Here is a 26,473-nt window from a genome sequence, read left to right on the forward strand (position 1 = left end):
CCAAAATCCAGTAACAATCTCAAGTTACTGTCAGCAGCTCCAGGATGTTTTTAGGTATATCAGAATGCAGCTTTGTGACACAACCACATGAATTCTTTCAGCCATTTGCCTTGGAAAGCACATCTCACCTGTTTGTTGTTGCTTGATGGGACAACAACATCCTCTTTCCTCCAATGTTTTTAACATCTTCCTATCCCTGCAATTTGTCTTAAGCTTTGCATTGTTTCACAAAACTTAAAAAGTGTATTCATTTATTATTCATAATGAAGGGCAGATTTATATAAATTATCCATAAGCAATAACTTAATATGAGAGACAAATAATAAAATTCACAAAAACAACAAGGCAGTAACACTCACTGTGGAGCCAGACTCGCTTTTCACAGTGTGCTCAGTCACAAGATCCGATCTTTGACGTGTCTTTGAAAAATAATTGTCTTTTAAATAAGTGTTAAAAAACCTTGTTATGTAAAATTATTATGATTCAGTCCTCCATGGAGTCAAAAGACTCATGGGAGGCCCATCCTGGAAAACACAGTCTATCATGCCACTCATTGACCGTTCGTGCTCTCACCACTCTATCAGACAATGCATTCCACAGTTCAACCACCCTCTATGCAAAAAAAAACACTCCTCAACCTCTTGCTCACAGTTTTTTTTCATAACTTCCAGGGATGGCCCCTTGTCCTTGCTTTTTCTCTCTTCCACCAAGTGAAAGAACTCCCCATTGTCAGACCTGTAACCACCTCTCAACAGTTTAAAAGTCTCAATCATATCACTTCTCCTTCTATCTACCACTCTGCAATCCACATTCCATCAGCCTGTCTTCATAACTAACATTGTACAGTTCTGATACCATCATTGTTATCTGCCTCTGCACCTTTTCCACAGTTAATTTATCCCCTTTAAATCTTGGGAACCAGATTTGAGAACACTAGTCAAAGTATGGTCTGATCGGGGCTTTATACAATGGAATGGCAATTCTTTTATCTCTGCACTATTTAATTACACTAAGTTAATTCATGTTGTGAACTGTAAAAATAAGCTTAGGTTAATACTATATTAGAATTGCACACCTAAATATACTACAGTATTTAATTAAATTGTGCTGGTTTTAATTTTGTGTTTATATATACAGATTTATTTGTTAATGATATTATAAATGAAAAAAAAAGTGCTTTTTTATGATGATAATAAGAATAATAGATTGTCTATTACATATATTGTGCATACTGCATACACATTAAGGTTAATATTGAACTGAATGCATTCATATTATTATAAAATTTATTTATTGGAAGTGATTATCATTTAATTTAAATAAATGAATGATGTGAAAAACTTATTTGTTTTGCTTGAAGTGTGTGAGAGTCCTCATTTTTACTGCTTCATGACTGAAAAAAAAAAACCAGAAGTATGACTCGTAAGGAGCATGCATGGAGTGAGAGGAACATTCTATGATATAGCTAGGAGAGAAATGAGAGGATTTTTGGAGCTTGATAGTGGATATTACAAAGTTTTTTGTACAGAGAGAAAAATGTTTAAAAGTGTTTGAGAAAAGTTTAAGAGATTTTAATTACTGTTCATTTTATTAATTAATTAAAGTTATCTCCTGGTTAGAAATAAAACTTCTTTAATAAATTCATTGGCAGCTGCTCGTGATCAAACAGCTTGATAATGAATGAGATGGTGTTTTAAACTGGAGGGGAAAAAAAGTGTAAATTATGTGAAGAATATATTTTGAATGTATTTAGAAGGTTGAAAATTCACTCACCACAGCACTCTGATAACTTGCAGTGGTGAGTGGGCAAATAGATTTCTGGAGCCCTGATGATAGGTATTAAGAGAATTTTGAATATAATCAAGCATTGAAATGTTCTGATTTACTAACGTGTTACAAAAATGATTTTCCTGAAAAAGCATATCTTCATTTGCTTTAGAAAGGCATAACTGCTTTATCCCAGGAATCATTAAATTAGTATGGCATCTTCACTTGTAGCTTGATTTAGTCTGCAATGTAGTCTGCTTGTAGCTTAATAAAAGATTGGGGACATGCTTCCACAGCTCTACATAAATTAAAACAGTCTAAATTATACTCTTCACACTGTTGAGAGCAATGTCACATGTTGTATGCATTGTATTCAACATTTAAATAGCAGTCAGCTTTTGCCTGCTATTTCAATGTTCCAATTTTTAACAGGTTGAACATTATATATATATATATATAGACACGCACACTGCTGAATTACTGCATGTCTCTTTTAGCAGATTTTCTTGTATTTTTTTTGTTTGTTTGTTTTAGACCAGGGGTCGCCAAACTTCTTTGACCGTTGACCCCTTCAAGAGTTTCTTGACGTTTTATTGACCCCTCTATTTTACTATTACGTAATTATAATAGGACAAGCGAAAAAGACGCTTATGCGAGTTTTTAGATTGTTTATTTTATAGTTACAGTGTTATTGTATGTATAATATAGTATATATTATTATATTACTATTACTACTACTATTACTATCACTGGTATTACTAGTGATATTAATACTAATATTAATAAACTACTGGTATTAATATCACTGGTATTACTACCATCCCTGCTCAACTCTTCAATAGAGAAGTTTAGTTCGTGAATGAATAATGATTGAATTATAATATGTATGTTGATGAATTTTAGAACATTAATGCTCACTTGTATGTCGATGTGCAAAAATGAGAACTGGGGTCGAATACGTGTAAGTATAAGTAAATAAGCAACCGCGCACGTGTTGCCATCTCGCTCCCGGCGCGCCAGCTGGGCGGGAACTACAGACATCCGTTTATTGGTAAATACGTCATTTTGGCCTACTTCATTGGCCTCCGTAACTATTTTCATGACACTGTTCCCACGATTCACTCTTAATTGCGTTGTCATTCAGGATGGAGGTAATCCAAGTTAACCGAATTAAATATTACCCATACAATGATGTCTTATATTTTTCTATTGACCACTGTTTTAGACAATAAGATAGGTATATTTTCAGAAACTATGTTTAGTGTGAAATTGTATTTAACAAACCATTTTGAAATCACAGAAACAGCATCTACCATTACATATGTTTGTAGCAGTTCTAGTAGTAGTAGTCAAATCTTTTGATTTGAATTATTTTGCTATCATCATTCAGTAATTTCTTACTTTTTATCTTTCTCTTTCTAGCCAACTCTCATAAGGAAAAGTAAGTGCAGTATAAAATATTTTACTGTTCCTAAAGTTTTCAAACAGAAAAATAATAATAAAAATAGACATTAAATTATCTTTATTAGACAGTAGATGGCATCACCTTATTAATGGCAATAATGCAAAGTATTAGTTTATTTTAAAAAATGCTGAATGTTAAAAGTGTATTAGTGCGACTTTTTATTTATATATATTTAATCTTCTTTGATATGTTCTTTGAGTTCTCTGCTTCTAGCTAAATATTTACCAAATGATAATTTGGTAAACTGTATACATAACAAATTTGATTAACTATATACATAACAAATGAAGTATATTTAATTAGCATAAATATGGCATTTAATCAGCATATTAAATTAACTTATTAAGGTCTTGTGTAGCCTTTGATAAACATTGATTGTTATATAATATTTGAACTGCCAGAAGAACCATTATAGGTTTGATTGTAGTGACAATCATTTTATATTTTGGTTTAAGCCAATAAGAATACAATTTGGTTGGCACACATTCACATGGAGAGAAGAGGCAAAGAATAAGAAAAGTCTCATTGACCCATATTATTATTGCAAGTGATATTTTCTCACTGGTGCAGGACACTAGAGTGTACAGAGGATTTCAAATTGGAAGTGAGCACCATTTAGTCTTAAGCAGGATAAAATTGAATTTCATATTGAAAAGAAGAACATGTAAGGAAGTTTTATTATTACTACTCAAGACCCCATGTAGTCAAAGAATCATCTAGGAGCTCCTTTTATCATACACACAGCTCATCATACCACACTTTAAACACACTCAAATTCTCTGCAGACATCACACTCTCAGGCAAGGCATTCCAATCATTCACAACTCTGCATGCAAAAAACCTGCTTCTCACTTCCTTGCTCACATCCTCTTTATACATTTTCCAGGAATGACCTCTGGTTCTCACCTGATCTCCCACTGTTTTCTGTAGAACCTCTCCAACATTGATCCTATAAAAACCCCTTACTAACTTATAGGTCTCTATCATATCTTCCCTCTTCCTTCTATCCACTGGACTCTGTAAATTGCATCTTCTCAATCTTTCCTCATATTTGACATTCCAGAGGTCAGAAACTACTTTAGTCAGTCACCTGTGGACCCTTTCCAACATCTCTTCAACCTTTTGAAAACCAGTGACCAAATCTGTTCACAGAAGTCCATGTGTGGCCTAATCAGACTTTATACAATGGAACAAGAATCTCCATACTTCTACAAGTCAGTGTCCTCTGCATCATTCCCAGAGGTCTTTGTGTTGTCTTCACAATTTTGGCAATGTGTCCCCTAAATTTCAGATCCCTTATTCCTTCTACCTCTGACAGCATATCCCCAACAAGCATAAATTCTAAATCCCATCTTTGTTTCCTAAATTTTAAAACCTTACATTTTGTAACATTGAACTCCCATGCCCAATCACTCAATTTATTCAATAAATTGAGTGAATCTTGTAAGGCCACAACATCTTCTCTACTCTTCATAGTTCGTCCCAACTTTGCATCATCTGCAAACAACTGAATATCTCCATCCAAATCTTCGCAAATATCATTAACATACGAGTTAAACAGTAATGGCCCTAAAACAGACCCCTGATGTACACCACTAATGACTTTCCTTTTCCAGATATTGCCCCCACCCCCACAACTTGCTTATCAGATAGCCAGTCTCCGATCCAATGTGCTAATCTAATATCCAACCCCATCTGCTCTAGTTTAACTATCAACTTATCATGTGGTAATCTATCAAACGTCTTTGTGAAATCTAAGTATATTACTGTGTATCCTTCTCCTCTGTCCAAAGAAGCAGTCACTTTATTGCAATAAGTAAGTAGATTACTAAAACATGACCTCCCTTTAGCAAATCTATGCTGTCCATCAAAGATAATACCATTGTTGTCAACCCAATTCTGGATCCTAGTTTTCACAAGCTTCTCCAACAACTTAACCACAACACCTGATACACAGATAGGCCTATAATTTGATGCTTGAGTTCTATCACCCTTTTCTTATTTGCTTGGCTAATTTGATCATACATTTCATAGTCACTACCATCCACATCCCTTATGAAGCGGCACAATCTTGCCCTCCTTCCACTCCTTAGGAACTTGACCCAGTGCAAGACTCATATTAAAAAAAAATATGTCAACTCCCTGTCACATTCCTTCAGAATACGTGGTGATATATTATCAAGTCCCACAGCCTTGTTAACATCTAGATTGCTCAACTCCCCATACACCGCTTACTCACAGTCAGTCTCTCCTCCCCATCATCAACTGCTCTCAATCTATCCATGAAGTCACATTCACAAGAATATGAAAGATCCGTATGAACTGCTCATTAAGTATTTCCAATATGTCTTCCCAACAGCTGTCCTTATATCATTCTCTCCAATCAATGTCATCCTTCCATAATCCTTTTTTTTTGCTGGCTACATATAGAAAGAACTCCCTAGGATTCTTTTTGGCTTCATTAGCTAACTGCTGCTCATACCTCACTTTTGCTACCCTTACCAACCAAGTTACCCACCTTGCCTGATCTTTTTAATCCTCATGGAATTAGTTATTATCACTTCTCACACCTACCTTATTTAACCTCCTGACCCTTGGAATACATTTAGACATTGCTTCTACTTGATAGTTCTTGAAAATCCCCCAAGCTGTATTGATCTCTTTTTCAGCTCACTCCTCATTCCTTGCTACACCCGCAAGCTGTCTCCTGAGCTCTTCATAATCGCCACCCTTGTTGTTCCACACATATACCCTTTTCTCGCAGAGGTCCTCATCCTGCTGGCAACCACCCAGGTAATCACTTCATAGTCACTCTCACCAATTGGAGGGTAATTGGACACCTCATTTATAATTACATCCTCTGATGAGATGATCAAATCCAAGACTCTCAATCCTCGTATCCCCTCTGTTACATACTGTCTGAGGTGGTTGTCCCTCAAAAACTCGCTCATTTTCTTTATTTCCAGTTGCTATCTCATCATCCCAGTCTATATTGCCATAATTAAAATCGTCCATAATGATCTGTAAAAATATTTATAGCTCAAAAAAGTCTAAATATTTTTACATAAATTTTACCAAGGTCAAGCCCAGTAAGAATTGTAATTTGTACTTAGATGTTTGTTTAGATGTAAATAATCCCAATGGGAATTGTATATGCTCTCTGCCAAATAAGGGAATATTCTAGAAGGTGTAGTATTAAGGCAATACCTTGCCACTAGTAAACAGTATATTTTTAGCTCTTTGTAAAGACGTCAAATTTTGTGTGTGTTCTACATGGAAATGCTCAAGGTCAGTGCTAGGTGGACAGACAAAAGCTTCAAACGAATGTCCTCTGCCAGAACGAATAGGATTTAGGGAGTTGGAGAAAAACAAAGGAAGGGTCAGTCTGAGAAAAGGATCGAGGGATTTCACTGAAATGTTCGGGGGTCACATATCTCCGTGCAAGGATTCGCAAGTGACCGAATAAAAGGCGTTGGCAAAAAGATCGCATCATCGGTTCCAGAAATTTTCGTCAGTGATCCAGAGGTTGTCTAGAAGTCGTCGGCAGTTATCTGACAGGTGTACGTCATCAGAATCGCGACTTCAGGAGAAATTATGCCAGAGATCTAGAAGAAAGATAACGAGGAGCCGATCTGCCAGGCAAAGCAGATATTTGATGATGAACTGACGAGTCTTTGCTGGGCACTGTTAACCAGAGGGAAGAAATTGCTCTGTTAGTCCAAGCATGCAAGCATTCCACAAGCTGATAATCTTCGCCCGAAGTGTGGCAGGACAGAGCATCCCAGAAGCGTCAGTAAATCTATCACCGGCATAAAGAGGGAGAGAAAAACCTGACACGGAAGTAAAGGGAACAGAAGTCCAATTCGAAGCCAAGTGCACAGTGGGTAGCAGCTATAAAGTGAGTTGACCCATTTGTTCAATTTTCTTGAGCTTTTAAGAGAACTTATTAGTGGACTGTAAATTAGAGGCTGATCTAAATAGGCATATTTAACAGTTGAAGATTATTAAGTAATTAATTGTCAGGAATTTGTAGTTGAAATAAGTCATAGTGTAACTGTTTGCTGAATTGGTTAAACTTGTCTATAGAATATTCCCAGCATAGAAAGGAAGGAGCAATTGATATTGTCTATGTATTCGATGAATAGGAGTTAACAATTAAGTAATAAGTACCATTGCTCAGTATAAATGATTGTTATATTAAGAAAATTAGTTAAATATATGATATGAATTGTGTGAGTAAAATGCAGGAACTTAACTAATTTATTTATGCAGATTTGAATTGAGATGTTTTTTCTTTCTATTACTGAAAATGCAATGTAAATTTGTTTTATTTGAATTAAATTTTGTTGTTTAATTATTAAATAAGTGTTGCCTGATTCTTAATTATTTGATGCACTGTTCCAAAAAATATTAGAGCCTATTAGCGGGAACCCAATAGAAAGGACAGTAAAGAATAGATAGTAGACCACGACTGCAGAGATATTAATTAATCGGGAGTAATTTGAGGGTAAATAGAAAACTACTGGACGCATGTTACACTTCTTGTTAATAGAAAACAAACATCAGTGGCGCAGCTTTTAAACAAATAAATTTTCTGGTATTCGAAGAATAAGAAGGCAAGTGCGGAAGGCAGTTTAGCGTAAGGAGGTATATAAGAGATTAAAGAGTGATAAGGAAAGAGAAATAATGTATAAGCAAAAAGAGAGATATATAAAAGATAGAGACGTAAAGAAAATACAAAATTAATAACGGACAAAACTCATGTACAAAGATTATATAATAGTATAATTTATGCCTGTGTTTCACAGGCATCTTCAGTACATTAAGCTCAAATTAAACAATAACTGACAATTCCAAAAAGCGCCACCTAAGTAGCTGGTGTAAGATAACTTAAAAAGGTCAATAACTTTCCTAAAAATAAAAAAAAAATTTAAAAAAATAAATACAATAAAAAGTTAGGAAAGATTAGCTGATTTGTAAAGTACTATCTCCCATAAAGGGGATAGACGTAAGCCGTCGGATCTGTTTAAGTTAGGAAAATGAAATAGAGTTTCACATGTTTCTTTATAAAGGGGCTTTCCATGAGAAACTTTTTCTTCACAAGAGTTCTTCACAAAATGACTTTTGTGAAGAACTCTTGTCTTTCTCCAATGAACTCTGTCTAGTTCTGTAAGTTCTGCAAGAACTTGTAGAACTAGACACAGAGTTCTGCAAGTCCAGACTCTTCAGGTTTAAAGTATTCAATATAAGATTGGTGTTCTTCTAGCCGAATAGAGGCAGATCTTCCCGTTTGCCTGAAATAAGATAATCCACAAGAGCACAGAATCTGGTAAACACCTGGATGATTAAGATGTGGAAGCTTGTCCTTAGGAGAAGTGAGAAAGGTGGAGATTTTTCTAAACGGTCGAAAGGCAACAAAAATATATAATAGTATTATTCTGTAAAATTATACTATTAAATAATCTTTGTATGTGAGTTTTGTCCGTTATTAATTTTGTATCGATATGTCTACTCACGGTATACCTCTTTTAAAACTTAACGTAAAGAAAATAAAATAGAATAAAGAGAATAAATAAGTATAAGATATATATAAGGAATATATAATAAAGACTTTCCCCCCTTTATTACAATGGCGCAGTTCTGACAGGATTAAAAACACACATCATTTACAGATCAGCCTTCTCTTATTTGCTTGGTTAATTTGATTATACATTTCATAGTCATTACCATTCACATTACCAGGTCTATAACAACATCCAACCAAGTATTTCATTCTCTTCACCTCTACCTCACACCATGTTGCCTCAAAACCATTGGCACTATTTCTGTCTTGCACCTCTACTTTATATAGACATAACTCCTTCTCTATCATCAATAGCACTCCCCCTCCCTTTTTTACACCTTCTATCCACATGAAACACATCATACCCTTCCATATCTATTCCTGTAAGGATGTCGTCCTCATCCAGCCATGTCTCACTTATTCCAACAATTTTTGAGTGAACAGATTCAATTAATGCAACCATTTCATCTGCCTTGTTTCTTATACTTCTAGCATTTGTATACAAACACAGCAGCTCATTCCTGGATATATAGCTAGTTCCAGTGATGCCACTCATTCGATGTGATTTCTCCATGCTCAACTCAAGCCTTTCTCCTTATTTATTTTAGAACCCTCTTCAAATCCAACTGTTTCCTGTTGATCCCAGGTCATCTCCTTTCTTTCCTTTATACACATGCATTCACATCCTCTTGGAGCATCCACCTTTCTCACGCTGTATTCCCCTGTGCACCCTGAGCCTCCTCGTTTCCCTGTTCATCGTGCACACCTATTTTCTCATTCTCTCTACTCATGCCACTCACTTTCTCATTCATATCCACCACTTCAATCTCTCCTGTCTTACTCTTCCACATCGTTTCCCACTTGATCAGATTCATTCTCTGTACTCACTTCTCTGCCTTCCAGCAGCAGTCTCTCCAAGCGACTCACACCAAAACCACTCAAATGCAGTCCATTCACTTTTATATAGTTCATTTTGTCCTTCAAACTCATTCCACAAACTGCACTTCATTCTCCTCACACATTTTTGCTAACCTATCATTCATAATCCTTGCTCTCTGCCTCATCTCACCACTGTCATACCTAGGCAACACACTTACTACCTTCCTATTACACTATTCTCTTTTATACATCTAAGCAACTTCCTGATATCCAATCTGACATGCTCTTTGGTTGCAGTCAAGTCATTTGTACCTATTAAAACTGCCAACTCTTTTGCTCGCTTTCTTCTCATATCCAGTGCCTCAATCACTTCACTCATTCTACCTCCAATGAAACATACCTTGTTCATCCTTTCCTCCAGCACACTTTTAATAATTGAATCGCCATACAACACCACTCGTGGATCTTTCGTTACCTCTTTTATACCAACATTATTTGTTTTCATTTTCGCTGTCCCATGCATTTCCTGAATTTTCTTACTTTCATTTCTCATCCATTTCATCTCTTGCTTCATCCTAACCAACTCAACTTTGGAATCTTGCTTCACATTTTTGCTGTCATTCATTCTTTCAATTTTTGAGCTTTCAAATCTTGTGTCACACTTCAGCTTTCATTCATTCTCTCAATTTCATTGCCTTCCACCACATTCGCATCATTACTTTCGTCTTTCTTATCATCGATTATTTTTCAGATCATCGTTCTCTTCTTTAAAACTTTTAAAAATTTTTTTCACTATTCTTTTACACTGTCCTTCACTATCAGATGAGCACTCATTCTCTTCGTGGCATTCTCACTACTAACACTTTCTGTCATCAACATATTAGCACTCATCAAGTCTTCATTCAGCTCGCACTTCGCACACACCCTCCTTCCATCCGCCTTGAATATTTACAAGTCATCAATGTAATTAAACGAGTACTTGTAGCATACTTGACATTTTATAAAACGACTGTCAAAGTTAAATTCCTTTAATGAGAAAGCCACTGCCATCTTTCCTTTGCCGGTTACTATGCTAAGTTCTAATATCAACAAATTTGTTTAAACAAAATATCCCACACACTAATAACACCACAAGCGCACAACTTTTATAGCAACTTTTACTCATGAACACACCCTTATATACTATTACCTATTTCAAAAAAAAAAAAAATACTTATCTGAAACCGGAGTCCTCTTTAGACACCGCTGCTTCTTTCACCACACGAGCGCCATCTTATCTTTCTTTTAAAGCAAATAAAAGTAGAACAGCTCTCAGATGTAAACTGTAGACAAAAATACACGAACATTTATTCAAGAAACATTGATTGATTCAGCCAGAGAGGCATGTGGTGAGGTTGTCTGCAAGGTTAGAAAAATCAGAACTCCATCATGGACACAGTAAGTTAAAGAGGCAGTGAAGGAAAAGAGGAAAGGATATCAAAATGTTGGCAAATAAGTCATCTTGTGGTCTTAGAGAATTGAGAGACAAATGTAAAAAAGCTAAACACTGTGTAAAACTAGCTAAACAAAAGTCATGGGAAGACTTTGGTAAGAACATATAAAATAAATATCAAGAAAGCGGCAAAATATTCTGGAGGGCTGTGAAAAAGCTCAGAAATGGAGGAAAGAGTGCTGTAAAATGAATTAGAGATGATAAAGGTGACATGAAAACAGGAGAAAAAAATATCATTGAAGTATGGAGTAATTATTTTGAAAAATTACTAAATTAAACAATCAGTGATGACAGCACAGTGGTAAAAAGCACTCAACAGACATGCTGTCAGAAATACATATCCATACTTGAAGTAGAAAAACCCATCAAAAGCCTGAAATGTGGAAAGGCAGCAGGAGTAGATGATATTTGACCAGAAATGCTCAATTATGGAGGTATAAAAGTCTTACAGCTGAAGTTCTAATATCAGGAAGGTAGGAAGTTAATTGAATAAATTCATATGGAATAAGAGAGAAATTAGTCGGAACACTAAATTAGCTGTATACAAGACAGTGTTCAAACCAGTTTTAACTTATGGATCTGAGAGCTGGGTCAGAAGTAAAACACTTGACCAAAGACTAGAGACTGCAGATATGAGAAAGATTAGGGGGCATGAACAGATGGCATCAATGGCAATATCTTATTAAAAACAAGAATATTAGGTAACAGATTGATTTGGAGGAAAATTGTAGATATTTACAAAAACATCTATATTTTTTAAAAAATATAATCATAATTGTAGTTTTTCGTACATAAATAAAGAAAGTTATTTCGATGTCGATGGTTTCATAAAATCTAATAGATTCGTCTGACGCCATAATGTCTTTTTCTTGTCACGCAAAATTTCTTCACAGCAAGCCAGTGATTTTTTATTCCTTGCCTTGTGGCTACAATTCGTTCCTGGTTAGAATCTATGTCCTTTAAAATCTGTAAATCTTTCTTTTATGATCGTTCTTACTGTGGATTCCTGTAGATCGAACTTCTTTACTAGCTCACAAAATTTTTGTTCCGCCTTCAAAATCCTTAATGATGTTGAGTTTTGCTTCCAAACTCAATGTTTTTCTTTTCTTGCTAGCTATAGAAGAATCAGACTTGCTTTTTTTGGATGACATTATTTTTTATGCGATAAAATTTTTATCAAAAACATAACATTAAACAATCGCAAGGTTTATAGACTATAAAAATCGTGTATGAATGGAGACCGCGCGAAACACATCAGTGCTTGTTCACAGCATGTGTGACACCAGCGCTTGGAAAGATACGACTAGTGGTGAGTCATGAAGTGGGATGGGAATACATACATATAAGAAATCGCATAAGTCAGGGTATGACTGTATATGTGTATATTTGGCACAGACATGTACGAGTGTGGTCTGAAATGTTCTTGGCCTCGACCACACTATCGGCAAGATTTTTTAATTTTTTTTTTTCCCAAGTTGGTATACATCTGTCATAAGCATCCATGTGAAATTGCAAGTCATTCTATCAAGTTGTTTGTTTTATACAGCTGTGTGAAGAAAAAGTGTTGTCTGTATCCCTTGAAATGGATAAAATTGAGTATCATGCTTTTATAAAATTTTTTGTAAAAGAAAGTTTAATGCCAAAAGATGTTCATTCGAAGTTCATAAAAGTTTATGGACTTCGAATGAACTTTTATGAACTTTCACACTCCTTTTATGAAGTGTAACAACACCAGAAATCATTGATCTAGTGCCCGATATGGAATTAATGACCGGCGAGTCAAAGTGCATGAAATTGCTGAGACTATAGGCATTTCAAAAGAACATATAGGATGTATTTTGCATGAAGAATTGTATATGAAAAGGCTTTGCACAAGATGGGTGCTGTGATTGCTAACAGCAGATCAAAAACGCACTCGTATGAAAATCTCTGAACAGTGCTTGGAACATTTTAACAAGAGTAAAACTGATTTTGTGCGTCGATTTTTTTACTATGGATGAGACTTTGATTCACCATTACGCACCAGAATCCAAACAGCCAAAACAGTGGACAGAAGTTTGTTGTTCAGCACCAAAGAAGACAGTTGGTTCTAGGGATGCTAAAGGCATTTTGTTTATTGATTATCTTGAAAAGGGTAAAACAATAACCGGGGAATATTATTCCGATCTTTTAACCAGACTAGATGAAAAAAGTCGTGAGAAAAGACCCGGTTTGCAGAAGAAAAAAATCATCTTTGATCAGGACAATGCACTTGCCCACAAAGATGCTTTGGCAATGGAAAAATTAAGGAATCTGCACAATGAATTGTTGGAACATCCACCCTATTCCCCAGATTTGGCTCCCTCTGACTTCTGTCTCTTCCCAAAACTAAAACTTTTCCTTGCTAGTTATCGTTTTTTTTTTTTTTTCCCCGAATCAAGAGGTGATTGCAGCTGTAAAGGGGAATTTTGCAGATCTTTACTGAGACCCACTAAAGGGACAGGGTAATGGTGTTGAAGCATTGCCTGGAATAAATGTATTAGTCTTAAGGGAGATTATGTTGAAAAATAAAAATAATTTTGAAATTATAAATTTGTTTTTTCGTTGTTAGGCCGAAGATTTTTCTGACCACCCTCATAGAGTTTTTCCCTCCTGGAAATTTGAGGCTTTAATCCCCAATTTCAAGAAACATCGACTAGAGAACTGTCGATGTTTCTTGAAATGATTCGTACACATGCAGTCAAAGTAGCCCGTGAGGTTTTTTCCCAGAAAATTGTATTAAATTTCTTGGGTGTGTCTTATACACCGGAAAATACGGTATACGTGTAAGAAATGTGTTCAACAATATTTTCAGTTTCTTTCATTGGCTGTATGGGATATTATGACTACTAGATGATTCAGTTTACATTATTATCAATCTCCTGTCAACAGTCATTCTCCAAATTGTTTTTTTTTCTTGTCAGTATTATAATTATGTTATGTATTTCTATATTTGGGAACATTTCTGATTGAACCAATCACCTAGATTTGTTTCTTCCTATGGGTCTTTTCCATGTCACCTTAGATTAGCTCTGCTCACACATTATGGGATATTATGACTACTAGATGATTCAGTTTACATTATTATCATTCTCCAAATTGTTTTCTTTCTTGTCAGTATTATAATTATGTAATATATTTCTATATTTAGGAACTTTTCTGATTGAACCAATCACCTAGATTTTTTTTCTTCCTGTGGGTGTTTTCCATTTCACCTTAGATGAGCCTTGCTCACACATTACTTATGCTAATAATAATTTCAAGTTTCTTCTTAATATCTTACTTTTTAATATGATTCTACCATTGATGTCATCTGTTCACTCCCCTAATGTTTCTAACCCATCCCTCAGATTCATAAGTTAAAATTGGTTTGATTTCTCTTCTTGTATTTCTTTTCTAATTCTCTTTTATTCATTATTTCACTATTAATTTCTCTCTTATTCCATATAAACTTATTCATCTGGCTCCTCATCATACCAACTTTCCATATTCTTTATTCTATTTCTATATTTTATTTGCTGTCTGCACTAAAAGTTTATCTAAAGAACTGTTCTCCAGTCAGAATGTTAAAGATTTATAACATTCTAACTGGAGAATATCAGTTTTTATGTTCCTGCCCATTTCATTTTCATGGCAATTTGTTATTTCTGAAGATTACAACTGCAAATTCAGATGAATCAGCTTGTGGCAATTTGTGTAACTGACAATTTCGAGTAGAAAGTGGGTACACATTCAAATTTTTGAATTCATTGCATTTATAGAATCCTGGATACATGTACTGGATTTATTTAGGATACATTACCTGCATAATGCAGAGAGCTAACTTTAGTATCTCTAATTCTGATATCAGAATCAGAAATATCATATCAGAGATATCAGAATCAAGTTTAATGCCACTTTCTTTCATAATGAGATCCATATAGATGATGAATAGGAGTGGAGATAGTGTACACCTTTAACTTACACCTGATTTTATATCAAACCATTTTCCTTTATCTCCTTTAATGTTAAGTTTCATAGATATGAAAAAAGCATACAACAAGGCACTTGGCAAAATGCTAATGCTGTAATTATATGGGATAAGTGCAACATTATCCCATATTTATAATTAATAATTAACTCTTAGGCAAAAAGGTTATGTGGGTAAATATGTGCTTTCCATATTCTTGGGATTTTTAGACCATCATTATTGTTAAGATTAGGGTGGTCGATAAGAATTTCACGGGCCTCTTTAAATTTACATTCATACCATGTTTTGGTGTGGTGTAAACAATAGGTGCCTTTCCAGTCAATTCTATATAGAGTATTCAGGGCATGATCAGAAAGGCTGGATTTACCATAGTTATTAAATTTAATGTGCCATACTATAGTACTCTTTGTACCATAGGTGGACTTATGGTATTTTTTTCTGTTTTTATCAGAAATATATATATAAATATATATTTCTGAAATATATATATATATATGTGTGTGTGTGTGTATATAAAACTGATATAAATATATCAGTTATATATATATATTTTTAATTTATTTTTTACCTAGTTTGGAAACCCTGCTGTATAGACCAAACATGGAACTTTTTGCAAGCCGTTCCAGGTGGTTAATAAGCAGGGCAGTGGTCTCACACCAGGCAGTGAAATTCATCTCTTACCTAAAACGTTATGGTTTAGGCTAATTGAGAAATTGGGGTTTTTGACTTGAGTTCTTAAATACATGCAGAATTTTATCTTAGACACTGCTTTTTTGCACTTCTTGGAAAACCGAGACCTGGATAGATATTTGGGGTTTTGGATGGAGTATTAAATGAAGGCTTTCATTCCAGCAAGGATTATTTAAGTATGGACAAAGTTATGATTGAAGTGGCCAAGAGGAGAACTACAGTGAATTTTGGAGAGAAGGATTGAGGATTATCTGGTATTCTGATGGATATTATAGCATATAGTTTACCTTTCCTTCCAGCTTTATCAGTGAAGTTAGAGAAGGGGATCTAGTTTAGAATTATGAAGACAGATCAGGCTTTCTAGGTTTTTACCTTAGAAAGCCTGATCTGCTACTTTCTTATCATAAAAATTTCTAATTTCTAAAAATCCCATATGCAAGCACATATCCTTACATTAGCCTCTATATACAAGTTGCCCTGTCCTGAAAACACTTTAGGTGCCAACTTTTTACACTTGGATAATGGATTAAACCATGAATATAATTTCTTGGCATCTTGAATTTATAGTAGGAAAGGGGGAAAAAATTTTCAACACCTAACACTTAGAGGTGGTCAATTTTTGAAATAGTAAATGTCTGAATCCATTTAGTGTATAAAAAAAAGATAAAGAGTTGCAAGACAGCTTTACTGAATAAAAATGCTAGCTTATTTCAGATATATATGGACTACATATATGAAGGGCTAAATTAGTGGTTACCAGAATAAGTCATTATGCAGCTTGCCAAGAAGCATGCCTGTTTTCCCTATATTCGGTTATAAGTGCTTAATTACAGGACTCTGGGTAGATATTTAAAAAAAAAAAAAAAAAATTCCATGTTTTTGAGCATTTATTAAAAAGTATGTAATATTGTATTATGAAGATTTTTGAAATCTGCATAATAAAATATCACTATTGTTAAGAAAAAGGAGTCTGAAAAATTAAACATAATAACCTCCTTTATGGTTTTTTCATATTAGTCAGAAAAGTGTTGATTGTTGGCTTTACTTGAACTGTTCACCTACATAATGAAGTAATGAATGATCATGCATAATTTGATATAATGAAATGATGCACATAGGCACACACACACACCTTAAGAAAGAATTCAATTTTTAAATAATTACCAAAATATTATCTTTCTGGTACTGTATTTCAGAAGGCTGAATGAAATTACTCATGGTTTCAAAGGATTTAAGTAATTCACTAGCATGTTTGAGAAGTTAATGCTGAAATTTGTTATTTCTTATTCTATCTTAGAATAATAAATCGCATGCCATCTCCTTCTATTATTTATAGGAATATTATAAGCACTTTTTCCTATTTAAATGGTAAAAATCTGATGGAATGTATGTTTTCCATCAAAAAATGGAAAGCATTTTTCTCTTGTACAATTCAGAAGTCGGTACTTAAGCTAATTTTCTGCAGTAAATGCTTAATGTTTTCACATATGCAGCTGAATCCATGAACTTGGAAAAGTAGCAACAGCCAGGTGTTAACTATATGTGCTAATATTTTAAAGTTGTGCAAACAGGAATTGCATGATATATATGTAAATAAGGAGGGCTAATAGGGTAAGAGTTAGATAGATGGATGGATGAGTAATATCATTAAGCATGAGCTGCAGAAGAAGAAAATGCTGTGGAAATTATATAAAGAGATAGGTGACCAGCAAACTCACGAACAGTACAAGGCTCAGGAAAGAAAGGTCACCAGCGTGGCAGGGAAGGCAAAATCAGATTAAGAGAAGAATTTTGCTTAGCAGCCCAAAGGAAATCCCAAAGAGTTCTTTAATTATGTGGCAAGTAAGAGGAAGAATAATTATGCAAGATTAACCTTAATGAGTGATGATGGTCACGAAGAGACAGAAGCAGATAAAATAGTTGAGTTACTGAGTGACCACTTTGCAAGCATATATCTTCCTAGTAAGGTTATCGCTTTGACTTATGTGACAGACACTAATGTGGGAACAGAGATGGATGAATTGGAGGTCCTTACGATATTGCAGAATCTCAATGTAAATACAGCTGTGGGATTAGATGGGATATCAGCTAGGGTTTTGCGAGAATATGCAAGAGAATTGGTAATACCCTTATTCAAATTCGTCAATTGTGAAAATTGACGGATTTGAATCGAAGGCAAAAATCAATGTTAAAAATCTACGTGTATTTTTCTTAATAATGGTTTTTGTCCGAAGATCGTGAGTCAAGTATTTAATATTTTATTTTGTAAAAGAAAATAGGCTTGCGCATCAAATATAGTTGTGATCTCGAGGAATTCTCGAGGTCTCGAGTGATACCAATTCCCATTCATAGTAATTAATACTTATAAATAATAAAATTGCGACATAACGCACGTTATGTGTCTCGGGTATTACTGTCAGTGCACAATTCAGTGATTTGTTCTGATTAATTTAATAATAATGATATTTTGTATTTATTAAATTACCCCATAATGAGTAAAACGTCAAGTCAGAAAACCACATTCTTAAGTTATTTTAAGAAAGATGAAACCGGTAAGCATAGTAGTGAAGACACCAAACCAACAACAGAATCGTCAATTTCTGCAGTCTCTTTCAAATGTAAAACGTGTGTCTAAGCACCGCTTATCGGGTATTAACAGTGAGTGGTTTAAAAAATTCCATTGGTTAGTGGTGAAAGATAATGGAATGATGTGTTCCACATGTATGAAATACGGAAAGAGACAACCCACAAACAAGGAAGTGACTTGGGTAACTATGTCATGCACAAGACTTCAAAAAGAAGTCTTGTGCATGGCAACAAATGGAACTTAGCAACAACATCTGAGCTCAAAGAGTCTTTTCCAAAATCTATACTAGAAGAAACTGTAATAGGGAAAATTGATAAATCAATTTCAATTTTGAATAACTTGCAGAGAGATGCTTTTCTGGCAGCTTTAAGATCTATGTATTGGTCAGCGAAAAATGAATTACCACATACTACATTATTTGAAAAATTGCTTGAGCATTGCAAGGCTATGAGAACTGTTCCTACTTAGAACATCTTAACGTTGGTAAAAATGCACATTATACTTCAGAAAGAATAATGCAAGAGTTGATTAATATTTCAGCATCAGAAATTAGATCTGGAATACTGAAAAATATACATTCTGCAGATTATTTCAGTGTTTTATGTGTTGAAACTACAGACATCTCAGTTTTAAAACAGCTGATTGTGTACATTAAATGTGTTTGTCAGCTTAGAAAAGAGGTCAGGGTTAGTTTTGTATCAACTTGCAGTATCAGTGATGGCAAAGTTGAGACTATGATTAACAAAATAATTGAAACCCTTGATAGTCTAGGCTTAAAAACTTGTAATCTGGTGGGCCTACGATCTAATGGAGCAGCTGTCATGATTGGAAAGCAAAAAGGGAGTTGCAAAACTGCACGAAGATAAAACAGATGGACTCATGGTCAACTGTCATTGTGTAAACCACCGACTGGTTCTTGCTAGTGCCCAAGCAGCTGCTGAAGTGCCTTATTTAGTCATGTTTAATAATATCTTAAGGCAAATGTTTTTCTTCCAGAATTTCTCAGTCAGGATGGCTGGTTTAACCTAAATCCAAAATATACTGAACAGTCCTCAGATTAACCTTAAAATGGCTAGTGACACTAGATGACTGTCTCATGATTCTGCAATACAGTCTCTAAGAGAATGCATGGTGAGTCTTATAGCTGCATTGGAAAGAGAGGCCACCAAACGAAATGATATCACAGCTGAAGGTTTAAGTAAATATATCAGAACATACAATTTCGTAGCTTCACTAATGATGCTTTCAGATGTGTTACTGCCTTTATCTAAATTGTCTAGATCATGGCAAAGGCAAGGTGTTGACTTAACTGAAATAGAGCCAGTCTTAGAAACCAGAAAACTATCCATCATGGAATTGAAAGACACTCCTGGCAGTCATTTTCAAAATCTTCATCAGCATCTTTCAGGTGAATGGTCAGACCTTCAAATTGATTATTCAGAGTCTAATGATATTACGTTTAAGACTGCAATATATGATAAATACATAGACACAGTTATTAAACACCTAGAAGCAAGATTTCCAGATATGCCAATCATTTCCTGCTTTTCAATGCAGTATTAGTCATGAACAACGTGAGGCTTCTGAGATTCTTTTTGATTATTATTCTAGAAATGGAAGTCCTACAGTTTTAAACTATGAAAGTACTAAACTAGAATTGGCAGTTGCATCAAAAATGATTAATGGACAGTCATACAAAAATCTAGATCCAAGACAAATACTGCTGAAATTAACATCTGAGCTCAAAGAATCACAGGTATGGCCAGAAGAATTAATGTATAGAATTTTAAGCTATGAGCATTACAAGGTTTTTCATTACTTAATGAGAAAATAAGAAAAATCCTAGTCTAGTTTGTTATAATTACTATATAAAATATTATCGTTGTTTGAAGTAATTTCTAATAAAATTACTATTTTAATTTGTTATGATAACGGGTCTTTCTTAACTCATTCAAAATTTTTGTACGCCTGGCTAATGCTTCATTCCACCTGGCTGGTAAAAATTTCTTGGGAGAACACTGAAGTTCATTCATTAGTTGATGAATATGTATATTCTTTATGCAAAAATAAAATTAATTGGAAGAATAATTATTTGTGTTAATAAAGTTTTATTGCCATATTTTAAATAATTTTTATTAGCTTGATGTTTTTATTTCAGCATGAATGACTGGTGTGTGTGTGTGTATGTGTACTCTTTCACTTTTCCCCTCATTGATTTTTTCACAAGAGCTGTGATGTGTATAATATATATTTTTTTGCATTAATCTTTCTATCTTTCACTTTTTAAGAAAAATAGTGTTTGTAAGTTCCAAAGGCCATATGAGGCAGTTTAGAAGTGTTATTCTGTTTTGAAGTCCTTTTTTATGACTTTATTTTAAGAAAATAACTTGACATTTGAACTAATTCCTGGATTAATAATTAAAAAGAATCAAAAATACATCGAGCAACAAAAGGAATACAGTATTACCACCACTAAATGTACTTGAAACTTAATACTACTGCATGACTTGAGAATGGAAGTGTATCTATTTCCCCTGACTGCATCTGTATTTTCAGTTTATTCAGAAGACACATCAAGCAGTGAAATAGTCATCGATTAAAATTTCAAGTCTTTCTGTGTCATAACACATTCTTAGGAAATTTAAATCATGAGAAGTTTAGGAGATAATAATCCCACTTCTGAAAAGGTGCGAACCTATAGTACATTAGTATTGCTGTTGGAATTAAATTATCTAGAAACTTTGCTTTCAAAACCAGTCACTTCAGGACTTTAATACGCAAGGTATTGCCCCAAGCTACAAAAATGATCTTGTCTGGATATTCACAATAGTGCTTTATGATAATCAACACCAGAGAAACAAGTGATTTTATTGAGTTAATAATATTCCCTGGCTTTCAAAACAGTATCTTCAAACACTAATTACTACATCATTATCAAATTCATGATATATACCCTCAGAGGATACAGTATAATTGTGATACTATAAGGGGAACCGGAAAGTAATCAATTATTTTTAATAGGTGATTTTTAGCCGATTGTTTTTTCTTAAATAACACATAAATTATTAAATTTGATTTTTATTTAAATATTAGCATTACTTTTCTATTTAAAAAATCTGTTTTTTTTAATGTGGCAGACTTTAAAGTTGATGAGCATGCTGTTTTTGTTTCACCAAGGAAAGAATGCTATCGAGGCTACCAAAATCATTTGCTCAACTTATGGAGATGTGTTGAAGATTAACAAATGTCAGCGATGGTTTAGGAGATTTGCAGAAAAAAATTTTGATCTCTCTGATCGTCCTCGATCTGGAAGACCTCTTACTCTAGATGACGATGCTCTTAAGACTCTCGTTGAATCAGATCCCAAACAAACCATACAAGAATTAGCAGAGAAACTTAATTCATCATGGTCAACTGTCCAAGAGCACTTACATAAGAGTGGCAAGGATCTTAAATATGGGTACCGCATGAACTGTCAGAAAACAGTAAAGCACAGAGACGGGCGATTTGCAATTCATTGTTGACCAAACAACAAAATGACCCCTTTTTGGAATGAGTCGTAACTGGTGACGAAAAATGGGTGCTGTATAAGAATAATAAATGCAAAAAACAGTGGCTTTCTCCAAATCAAACTCCAATTTCAACACCTAAAGATGGACGTCATCCACAAAAGGTTCTGTTGTGCGTTTGGTGGAATATTCATGGAATTATTCATTACGAACTCATGGAAAAAGGTAAGACTATCACAGCAGCCATCCACTGTGAACAATTAGAGCAACTACATCAAGCATTATTAATCAAACGTCCTGCGCTTGTCAATCGAAAAGGGGTAATTTTGCAGCAAGATGATGCAAAACCACATTCTGCAAGAATGACTCTAGAAAAAATTAGGCAGTTAGGATGGGAACTTCTACCACATCCTCCATATTTGCTGGATATTACCCCTAGTGACTATCACTTATTCAGGTCCTTAGAACACAGCATAAGAAATAAAACTATCCGTTTGCAAGATGATGTCCAAAGGAGTTTGATATCATTTTTTGCCTTCAAAGAAAAAATTTTTTTCAAAAAAGGAATTCTAAACTTAGTAGATCGTTGGAATAAGGTTATAATTAACGATGGCGATTATAGAATTGAATAATGTTAATTTGTTCTTTAATAAAATTTATATTAAAAATGTAGTTTAAAAAATTGATTACTTTCCGGTCCCCCTTATACTACTACATGAAAAAGTTGCACCATTACTACCGATCAACAATTTTCCTCCAAATTAATCTAATATTTATTTTGCTAACCTTTCTTCACCCATTCTGTTTAAGTGATCATATCACCTAACATAGCTCTACTACCACATTCCTGGATGCCAACAATGGTAAGATCTTTCCTAATATCTTCCTTTTTAATATGATTCTACCATTGATGCCATCTGTTCACTCCCCTAATTTTTCTAAGAACCCTCAAATCTGTGGTCCCTAGTCTTTGAACAAGTTCTTTATTTCTATCCCAACTTTCAGATCCATAGGTTTAAACTAGTTTGAACACTGTCTTGTATATTGCTACTTTGTTGTTTTGGCTAATTTCTATTATTCCTTATAAATAATTGCATTATTCACCATGAATTTCTTCCATCAAGGAGTATTAATTGGAGGTAATGCAACATAAGGCTATCAGGAAAAAAAAAAGGCTTGATACTTAGAGGGGGAAAACTGATGGATGATTCATCATGATAATGTGCTGGCACACACACACACATCGTTACTGATCCATCAATTTTTGGTAATACACAAAACAACACTCATTACAGAGCCTACTTACTCATCTGACCTCGCACCAGCAGATTTTTTTTATTTCCCTAATTGAAACTGACATTGAAAGATTGATGTTTTGAGTCAATTGACATGATAAAGAAAAGATTGCTAGCGGAACTGACCAGTATCCCTAAAAAAGCATTCCAGAAATGTTTCAAAAGATGGAAGAAATACTGGCAACGGTGTATACAAAGTAGAGGAGAGTACTTCGAAGGTGACAAGCCAAATAATTTCTAAGTTTAACAGGAAATTTTTTATTTAAAAAATTTGGGAATTTCCTGGACAAACCTTGTATTTGAGCATTTCTGGTTGAATTTCATCTAAGCTGCCTTTCCACATTTCAGGATTTTTCTATTTCAGTTATGGATATGTATATCCTGACTGTATTCCTGTTGGGAGTTTTCTACCGCTGTGCTGACACTGCTAGTTTAATTTAGCAGTCTTTCAAAGTAATTACTCCAGACATATAGAATATCTTCAGTTTTCATGTCACTTTTATCATCTCTGACTCCTTTGACATTATTCTTTCCTCCATTTCTAAGCATTTTCAATAGTCAATAGCCTCCTTAATATTTTGTCACCTTCCTGATATTTATTTTCAGTGTTCTTACCAAAGTCTTCTCATGACTTTTGTTTAGCTAGTTTTGCACAGTGCTTTGCTTTCTTGCATTTTTCTCTGTATTCTCTAAGAGCACAAGCTGTCTTACTTGCCAGGAACTTTTGATATGCTTGCTTTCTTCTTTTCCTTGACAACCTCTTTAACTTCCTGAGCACCATGGAGTTCTGATTTTTCTATCCTTGCAGATAACCTCACCACATGCATCTCTGGCTGAATCAGTCAATGTTTCCTTCAGAGTTTGTGACTAGATCTCCAAGATTTGGTTTTTATTTTCAAACTCTCATTTTTTCTTGAATGATGCTTGTGTATTTAAGTCTACATTTCACCTCTGAAAGCTGCTCAACACTGATTGGTTTTAAAACTTTACACAGCACTCAATTAGATTTCACAGAAATAATTCAAATTGTTACTGAAAGGAAATAATGTCTTATCAGGGCACCTTCTAGGGGTCAAAGATTTTTGCTGTTTAAATGTACTAAAAATGTATGTAATATGTCTACACCATGAAACCAAATAGCAAGCACATCACCTGCTATTTTTTTTTTCCTAAAAATTCCATATAGAAGTGTGTGTTGGGGGTGGACTTGCAGTCCATTCCAGCTGTTTCTGTATTTTTCCTTTCTATGAAAAATAATTTCAGTATATAATTAATTTGAATATTTCAAATATCTCATGAGGGCTGGGGAAGAGATGTGGCTTAATAAAATCAAGGGGGTGATTTTGCCGTCTGTTTGGCAAGTTAGTGTGGGACTGTCTGTGTTAACAGAGGTATAAAACAAAGCAGAGATATTTTGTTTGTGAATTTTTGGAACTCCATATATTCAGAGGTTTAGCATAGTATTTTTTTATTTTTTTATCTATCACCTAAAGAATTATTCACAAACATCTATTCGACATTGGGATTTAAATTCCCTTCTTGTTGGTTTCCAAGTGGAGATGCTGTCTACTTGGCTGCAAGACAGCCTGACAAGTTCCCCACCCATAAATTGTTCAAGAGGCACTTTATTTGTGGGTGAGACCTAGAATGTCAAAAAGCCTTTCATGTTTCACTGTATCAAATGCCTTTTCAAAATCTTGAAATCCCCAAAACAACTTTCCACCATGGTTAATGAGGTACAAAATATAAAATGTCTAATTTTGTTTAGTATTCAGCTTGTCCTCCATATTTTGGAGCAAAATTTGTTATTGTCAGCTAGCAGAGATCTTTAAAATTGTCATTTTCATTGCTGTTTCATAAATATCTTTGAAGGTATAGTGATCTGAAAAGTGCTAACATTAGTATCAAGTTCTATTAACTGTTGTATAGCAAGTAATATTTTGCTTATTGTTTAGTCTGGGTTCTGTCATTTTGACTTGGCATTGTATTATGACCATTTCGTTTGATATTCCAAAATGACACACACGCACACACATATATATAAGGTGATCCAAATGGAATTAATCATACATAGATTCCTTAAAGGTCCTTTTTACCTCAATGGCTTTCTAACTAGTACAGAGATATATAACAGTTCAGTGGGGTGGGGGGGGACTACAGCACTGTGTTTTTTATGTCTCATCAACGAAAGGTTGTAAACCTATAGTATATCAGTCATTCTAGTAACTCCAAGACATATGGATATTCACTGGGTATACTAGTTCTGAAACTGCATTTTTACTGCTCAAAGAATATTATTTCAGTTTGGTAATTGTTGTTGCATTCAGCAAAAATGATGCAGTTTGCCATAGGCTTCGGTGATTGATTAGGTACAGTATGGTTGGGAAATTACCTTTAGTATTCCTTATCAAAATTTCTCAGAATGCCTTTGCAAAAATGGTAAATGACAATGTATTCATTACTTGAAAAGCTAGCTGGCATCTTTTTCATGCTGCACATTAAAAGTATACAGTTAAACATGTGGTCAACACAATGGAATACTATTTACAAGTTCCAAGAATGTTTGTGAGAATTTTGTTGTATGACTAGACAATGATACACACACACAAGCGATAATATTGCAGTTACTAGTGGCATACCGTGTCAGTCATATTTCTAACATTCATCCAGAATTAGACCCATGTTGATATAAACTCTTTTGCTTAAAATCATTCAGGGAATATGTCAGCTCCATCCCATATAAGGTTAGTACCCTATAGTACATTTGTTGGCTAAGTACATGCTTTCCAACCAGTGGGAGACAACAGATTTATATCCTGCCATGGGCCCAGTTGTTTGTGAATGTCTTTAGGTGGGAATTTACAGTTAAACATTGCCTGGTGTGATGCTTTCACACCAGGCAATCACTGCACCAGTTTAAGCCTGAAGTAACTTGAGAAAGTTCCATGTTTGAGCTTTAGAACAGGGTTTCTGGATTATAAAAAAAAAAAATAAATAAATGAAAAAATACAAAACTAAATAAATATAAAACCAATCTCTTAGCCTGCGTGTCACTAATGCACTTTTACTGCTGTTTCACAAACAGCAGTAAATATTTTTATTTAATTTAATATTTTTATTGTTGATGACATCAAGGTTATTTCAAAAATTCTGTATGCCGTACCCCTGTTGTTAAACCAAACATTTACTAAAGAATACATTTACAGGCCTTCAATATAAATCTTCATTCTGCTTTTTA

General features: G+C 34.3%; 1 protein-coding gene across 3 annotated transcripts in view; it reads left to right on the forward strand.

The window, feature by feature from the left end:
• Positions 1-26,473, forward strand: part of LOC150102740 (ribosomal RNA processing protein 36 homolog) — a 111,345-nt gene that overhangs the window by 7,494 nt on the left and 77,378 nt on the right. For all 3 annotated transcript variants that reach the window (XM_090399222.1, XM_090399221.1, XM_090399223.1), the window contains exon 3: positions 3,190-3,208. In XM_090399222.1, the coding sequence (XP_090255348.1) occupies positions 3,190-3,208 (19 nt within the window). The remainder of the gene's footprint in view (positions 1-3,189; positions 3,209-26,473) is intronic.

This window comes from Typopeltis vanoorti, chromosome 10, assembly GCF_054136105.1.
Source record: "Typopeltis vanoorti isolate ZY-2024b chromosome 10, IOZ_Tvanoo_1.0, whole genome shotgun sequence".
NCBI lineage: Eukaryota > Metazoa > Arthropoda > Arachnida > Uropygi > Thelyphonidae > Typopeltis > Typopeltis vanoorti.